This window comes from Cebus imitator, unplaced genomic scaffold (genome assembly GCF_001604975.1).
Source record: "Cebus imitator isolate Cc_AM_T3 unplaced genomic scaffold, Cebus_imitator-1.0 Scaffold397, whole genome shotgun sequence".
In the NCBI taxonomy this organism is placed as follows: Eukaryota; Metazoa; Chordata; class Mammalia; order Primates; family Cebidae; genus Cebus; species Cebus imitator.
In genome coordinates, this window is record NW_016107712.1 from 471,502 (window position 1) to 479,100 (window position 7,599).

Below are 7,599 nucleotides of genomic sequence, written 5' to 3' on the forward strand. Positions count from 1 at the left end.
CCACAGCCTTGTTCTCCCCAAAGTTAGATTTTAGGGCCTTTCTCTGTTCTAGACTCTTTTCTCTTCTCATTTTATACCCTCTCTAGGCTATCTCATTTTTCATTTCTTCTATAACCAATCTATTTGCTGTTGACTCCAGTACTGTATCTTCACCCAACTTCTTTTCAACTCCAGACCTTACATTATTTAGCATTGTCACTTATCTGATTCACAGGAACCTTTAGGTCAGTATGCTCTACACTGCATTTGTGATCTAAACCCTTCTCCCAGGGTTCTGTGTCTTGCTGAATGGAACCCTATCCATAACAGGTGCTCAAGCCAGAAACTTAGAAGAGTTTTTCTTGACACATTTCTCTCTTCCAATCAGTTGCTTACTCTTCTAGATGATATGAATGGTACCTCTTCAATAGCTCTTCAGTCTGTTCACATTTCATTTCTGCCACTGTGTCTTGAGTTTAGTCATGCCTTGTGTGAAGTATCGCCCTGTTGCCTAACTGGCATCCTGAAGCGTCACTTGCCTTCCTCTAATTAATCATTCACAGAGCAGCTAGAATGATCTTTTCAGGAAAAAATGATAACAGTATCACTCTTCTTCAAACTCTTCAACAGCTTCTCATTACCTTTAGGCTAATGTCCATGGCCCTTAGCTCTGGCCCATGCCCACTTCTCCAGTCTTCTCCCTGCCTCTTCCCATTGTTCTCTCTTCATCTCCTGGAAAGCATCATACTGTCCTGCACCTCCAGACCTTTGCACATGCTTTTCCTTCTGAAAGGAATGCTTCTCGGCCAGCGCAGTGGCTCATGACTGTAATCCCAGCACTTTGGGGGGCCAAGGCAGGTGGATCACTTGAGTTCAGGAGCTTAAGACTAGCCTGGACAACATGGCCAAACCCCAACTCTACAAAAACATACAAAAATTAGACTGTAGTTCCAGCTACTCAATAGGCTGAGGTGGGAAGAGCCTGGAGGTTGAATCTCCAGTGAGCCAAGATCTCACCACTGCACTCCAGCCTGGGTGACAGAGTAAGACCTGTCTCAAAAAAAAAAAAAAAAAAAAATGCTTCTTCTTGCCTTTTACTTGCTCATAGTGGGTAAATGGTACTCACTCTTCAGGGTCATTTTTGTTTTTTTCAGGGCAACTCATCTTGATAGTCATCTCCCTCAATCTCTGGCTGGATGTTCCCTGCCTATTTCCATTGTAAAACTTATTATACTTGTAATTATTTATTCAATGCCTGAATTTCATGCTTGACTGTGAGCATTGTAAGCAGAAGAACTGTGTCTTCTGTGTACATTGATGTGCTCCGAGCCTGAGACATGGAAAGCGCTTCATAAATACTTCTTGAATCAGTGAAAACTCTCATTTGGAGAGGTTAAGAGTGATTTGTACCTCTCAATAGGGAAAATAGCCTCCCTTATAAGATGCTGAATATTTTGCTCTCCTTCTTTTCCCTGTCACCAATGAAAGAATTACAAGTAGATACTAAAATTCTCCCATAAATGTCTCCACGATAGTTTTTTTTTTCATCCTGAATATGCAAATCTGGTACTTAAGTGGTAAATTTAGACAGATGTGGATGCTATAAAGTAATTTTATTGTTTTTCACCATAGCAAAAACAGGTTTATCTCTGTCTTAGATAAGTACAAAGCTAGGGAAATAATACCTAAATGACAATAGTTTGGCTAGATCTTCAGGTTCTACTCTACAAATGACTCCATTTAGAAGGGTTTTAGTATTTCCTCTGGTGCTTGTTACTTTTTTCCCCCATAAAATGTATGACCCAAACTTGTTCCTTTTTAGAAGCTGAACTCATAGCTTTACACATTTTAATTAACGGTGCCCTAAAAATACTATTTTCTTTTAAGAAGTAGAAATTAGAAAAAATCCTGTGTAAAAGGGATTTATTTTACAGGATTTTTTATTAGTTTTGAATTTGAACTCTGTAATTTAATATGGAAGCTGTGTGTCATGAAGGGAGAGACAGGTAGCCAGATCAAGTAAGATTGGATAAAATGTCTGCCCTGGCAAACTGTGTCAGGGTCTAAAGATTGAACTGACTGTTTTTGGGCTTCATGTTCAGAAACAAGGACTTCTAAATTCATGCCCGAGGTGGGCAAGTTTGACTAGAGCTTTTTAAAACATATTTATAAATAGGTTTGTCTTTCAATATATTTTCTCATTTTTTAAAATTATTACATGTAAGCACAATATTCTTGTAGCTATTAGATTTAAATACAATTGGTAGGTTTAGAGATATTATAGAGAAGTTTAAGGAGGAAGTATTGAGTTGCTTCTATGTAATATGCTTTTGAAGAATAAATCTACAACTCTTCATAGATTTTATGTTCTTAGAACATTTCTGCAAATGAAACATAGGTTTCATAGGTTATATGCAATGTAGATATATTGGATATATTGGATATTGTATTAGCTATCTATTGTGATGTAACAAATTATGCCAAAATTTATCAGCTTAAGACAATATTTATTTATGAGAACACATGGACACAGAGGGGAACAACACACACTGGGGCCTGCCGGAGGGTGGAGGGTGGGAGGAAGGAGAAGATCAGGAAAAATAACTAATGGGTACTATGCTTAATAGCTGGATGATGAAATAACCCGTATTACAGACCTCTGTGACACAAGTCTATCTATATAACCTGCACATGTAACCCGAACTTAAAAGTTAAAAAAAGAAAATATCTGGACTATAGGTTTTCTGATTTCTAAAAAATAATAATAAACAAAACATTTATTATGGTAGCTTGTGTTAGTTGGGAATCTGAGTTGAGTGTGGCTTAGCTGGGTGCTTCTGGCTTAAGGTCTCTCATGAGGTTATAGTGAAGCTGTCAGCCACGGCTGCGGTTGTCTCAAGGCTTAGCTCAAGTTGATTCGAGTTGACTCAAGGCTGAAGTGTATGTGTCTGAGCTCACTCGTGGTTATTGGCAGACCTCAGATTGTTCCTATGGGTCTCTCCACAGAGCTACCCCATGACCCAGAGGCTGGCTTCCCTCTTAGCCAAGAGAGGGCATGAGAGAGTGCCCAAAATTCTAGGCTTAGTCTCTTATAACCTAATTAACAAAACATCACTTCTGTTATATTCTGTTGCTTAGGTCGAAAGTGGGGATCACTATAGGCCACCTCAGAGGCTGTATATGGTGGTTGGGGAAAACACACACACAGTTTTGCATTAACTTTGTGTCCCCCCAAATTTATATGTTGAAGTCCTAAGCCCTGGCATCTCAGAATGTAATAATATTTGGAGGTCTTTAAAAAAGTGATTAAGGTAAAACAAGGCAGTTAATGTGGGCCCTATTCTAATATAACTAGTGTTCTTTTAAGAAGGGGACATTTGGACAATGGAGGGAGACACCAGGGATGCTTAGCACAGAAAAAGACCATGTGAGGACACAAAGCAGAGGAGAGAGGCCTCAGAGGGAACAGACCTGCCGATACCTTGATCTTGGACTTCACTGTGAGAAAATAAATTTCCATTATTTAAAGCACTTAGTTTGCGATACTTTGTTATGACAGCCATAGCAAACCGATATACACATATATAACACTTAAAAAATGTTTTTCATAATTTTTAAATTTCATGATAAGCAGAATGTATCTTCTTTTTCCTTTTGAAATTGCAGGAGCAATGTTCCTTTAGTTGGGACTGGGGACCTTCCTTTCCTACACAGGGAATCTGGAAAGATGTTAGAATTGAAGCCTATAATATTTGTCACCTGAACTACTTCACATTTTCCCCAATATATGGTAAGCTGAGAGATGTGATTTTTTTTTTGTTTTTCTTTTTGAGTCTTCTTGCTATAAAAATTGGGTTTATAATTGAAATACAGATATATTTTTCAGAGATTTAGAGTTTTTTAAAAACTTTGTGGTATAATCAATTTATAAAAGTAAAAAACAGATACAAACTGATTTTACATGAAAATTGACAGTATAAAGCAGGTATGCAGGCAGATATCTTTTAGAATATTTTACAGGAAAAGAAAAAAATAAAATGAAAGAGCTGCTCCAAGTCTTCCTGAGGTAAGTATTCTTTGTTGAAAGAACTGTGCCTGCCGGTTGGGCTCCTTTTTGCTGCCTCTGTAGTCACTTTTAGTGTCAGATTCTTGCTTTGCTCATGTCGTCAGACTGGCTTCCTGTCTCTGCGTATTGTCTTCATAAGTGGGAGCACTACTTTGAGGGCCCTGACACAACAGCCTTGTGAAGAGTTAAAAAACTGGAAGGTAAACAGGGCAAAAGAAATATTTCTAAGGTGAAAAATAGTACTTTTTTAATTGAAGCAACTATTCAATATCAGGGAGCATTGGAATAGAAACTCAGAAATCTCACAGATGTCAGTGGATCAGTTAAAAGCTGGTTAAATATTTGTTGCATGCTTTGCTCAGCACTGTGTTTACTTAACATAGAAAAGATGTAGAGTAGGTATACTGATCCCTTCATGTGTGGGGAGGGGAGATAGAAACAACTGGCAAACGAAACAAGGTTATGTAATAGCCTTTCAAGATGAGAGCCGGAAAATCAAAGATCAGTGAGGATTTGAGAAGTTAGGGTAATGAAGTGTGAAGATGGAGGCAATTGAGATCTTAGAGCATGCAATGCGCAGTGTAATTACATGGAGGCCTAACTAGCTGAAATCAGTAAGAAAGAATGTGGTGTGTCAGTACAAGAGTTCTGTTATCATGAGAGCCCTCGTGAACTTAGCTTGCTATTCAATTGAGTCAAATCTGTATTTTCTGAAGGCAGGAGATGAAAGCAAGTGATAAATGCTTAGATTCGAGGAGGGTATTTGGTGCTGCTGGTATTTTTAAACTTTAAAAAGGCATTAAAAGATCCAATTTAAATTGCTCATGTAAATGTGACTGAGCTTATAATTCTCTGGTTTAGTGCTTCCCAAACTATTCTCTAGTAACCCAAGTAAAGATTTTTGCTCCTAAAATCAAATAATGGTTCAATCTCCCATCATCCTCTGTTCCCACCCATACATTTTCTCAGATATAAATAATAGAATCTGGTATAAGGAGTGGTCTGGGCCAAGTGCAGTGGCTCACACGTAATTCCAGCATTTTGGGAGACCAAAGTGGATGGATTGCCTGAGCCTAAGAGTGAGACTGGCCTGGACAACATGGCAAAATCCTATCTCTGAAAAAATATACAAAAATTAGTGGGCATGCTGGCGTTCACCTGTAGTCCCAGCTACTCGAAAGGCTAAGGTTGGAGGATCGCTGCACTCCAGCCTGGGTGAGACCCTGTTTCCAAAAAAAAAAAAAAAAAAAAAGGTCTGATTTAACAAAAAGTTATTTATTTGTTTTGAAGCTTAATTGGTATCTTAGGTGGTTTGCTAAATGCATTGTAAGCTCTAGGTACCCTGATGCCTGAAAAAATTTTGAATTATACTGTTCTAGTTTAATTTACAATTTTGAATATGAAATTAACATTTCTTCCTGAGTTATTAGAGTTCACTTTATCAGTAACTAGTGACTGGGTGAATTTTATATAAATTAAATTAATTTAAATGAGGCTTAAAATTCAATTTAGACTCAGTGTAAACAATTCCTCCTGTCAGCTACATTTGTGAAGGTTAAATACATTTTTAAAATTAATTCGGAATATTTGTACATATTTATGGGATATGTGTGATATTTTGTTACATGTATAGAATGTGTAATGATCAAGTCAGGGTATTTAGGGTATCTGTCACCTCTAGTATTTATCATTTCTGTGTGTTGGGAACATTTCAAGTCCTCTCTTCTAGCCATTTTGAAATATACAATACATGTTGTTAACTATGGTCACACTATTATGCTGTTGAACATTAGAACTTATTCCTTCTATTTAAATGCATGCTTGTATCCATTAATCAGCCTTTCTTCATTCCTTTCTGCCACTTATATACCTCTCCTAGCGTCTGGTCTCTATTATTTCACTCTCTACCTCCATGAGATCAGCATTTTTACCTCTGACGTATGAGTGACAACATGCAAAATTTGTCTTTCTGTGTCTGACTTATTTCACTTAATATAATGATCTCCAGTTCCATCCATGTTGCTGCAGAAGACATGATTTTATTCTTTTTTATCCATTCATCTGGTGATGGACGCTTAAGTTGATTCTATATTTTTGCTATTGTAAATAGTGCTGCAATAAACATGGGGGTGCAGGTATCTTTTGTTATACTGATTTCTTTTTCTATGGATAAATACCCATTAGTGGAATTATTGGATCGTATAGTAATGGTTCTACTATTAGTATGGTGGTCATTTTAATGATATTAATTCTTCCAACCCATGAGCATGGGATGTTTTTCGATTTGTTTGTGTGACTTCTTCAATTTATTTCATCAGACGTTTATAGTTTTCCTTGTGTAGGTTTTTAATCTCTTGGTTAAATTTATTCCTAGGTATTTCATTTTATTTTTTGTAGCTATTGTAAATGGATTTCCTTCTTGATTTCTTAGCTAGTTCATTATTTATGTATAGAAACCCTACTAATTTTTGTATGTTGACTTTGTATCCTACAAATTTGCTGAATTTATTTATCAGATCTAAATTTTTTGGATGAATCTTCCAAGTTTTTACAGATATAAGAGCATGTCATCTGCAAAGAGGAATAATTTTACTTCCTCTTTTCCAGTTTGGATACCTTTTATGTTTTTCTCTTGCTTGATTGCCCTGGATAGGACTTCCAGCATTTTATTGGATAGGAGTGGTGAAAGTGGGTACTTTTTCTCCATTCTAGTTCTTATAGGAAAGACTTTCAGCTTTTCCGCATTCAGTGTGATGTTAGCTCTGGGTTTTTATATGTGGCCTTTATTATGCTGAGGTATGTTCCTTCCATGACTAATTTGTTGGTAGTTTTTATCATGAAGGGATATTGAATTTTATTAAATGATTTTTTCTGCATCTATTGAAATGATCGTGTTTTCTGTCTTTCATTCTGTTGATGTGATATATCACATTTATCGATTTGTGCAAATATAAGATCCTTGCATCCCTGGGATAAATTCCACTTGGTCATAGTATATTATCTTTTTGATATATTGTTGGAGTTGGTTTGCTAGTATTTTGTTGAGGATCCTTGGATCCATGCTAATCAGGGATATTGACCTGTAGTTTTCTTTCTTTCTTTTCTTTTTTTTTTTTCCTGCTGCCTCTCTGTCTGGTTTTGGTATTGAAGGAGAATTCTCTTTAATACCATGTACTCTCCTCAGTGAAGAGGAGAATTCTCTCCTCTTCAATTTTTCGAACAGTTTGTGTAGAATTGATATTAGTTCTTCTTTGTAACTTTGGTAAAATTTGGCAGTGAAGGCATCCAGTTTTGGATATTTTTCTGTTGGAAGACTTTATTACTGATTCAGTCTTGCTACTTATTATTAGTCTGTTCAGATTCTCTATTTTCTCTCTCTCTCTCTCTCTTTCTTTCTTTCTTTCTTTCTTTCTTTCTTTCTTTCTTTCTTTCTTTCTCTCTCTCTCTTTTCTTTCTTTTTCTTTCTTTCTCTCTTTCTTTCTTTTCTTTTCTCACTCTTTCCTTTTCTTCTTCTTTTTTGTTTATTTTTCCTTTTCCTCTTCTCTCCTCCCCTC

The 7,599-nt window shown here is 36.5% G+C and overlaps 1 protein-coding gene across 2 annotated transcripts in view; it reads left to right on the forward strand.

Annotated features, from left to right (window-relative positions):
* Nucleotides 1-7,599, forward strand: part of MANBA (mannosidase beta) — a 113,957-nt gene that overhangs the window by 21,903 nt on the left and 84,455 nt on the right. For both annotated transcript variants that reach the window (XM_017508659.2, XM_037731409.1), the window contains exon 5: nt 3,646-3,769. In XM_017508659.2, the coding sequence (XP_017364148.1) occupies nt 3,646-3,769 (124 nt within the window). The remainder of the gene's footprint in view (nt 1-3,645; nt 3,770-7,599) is intronic.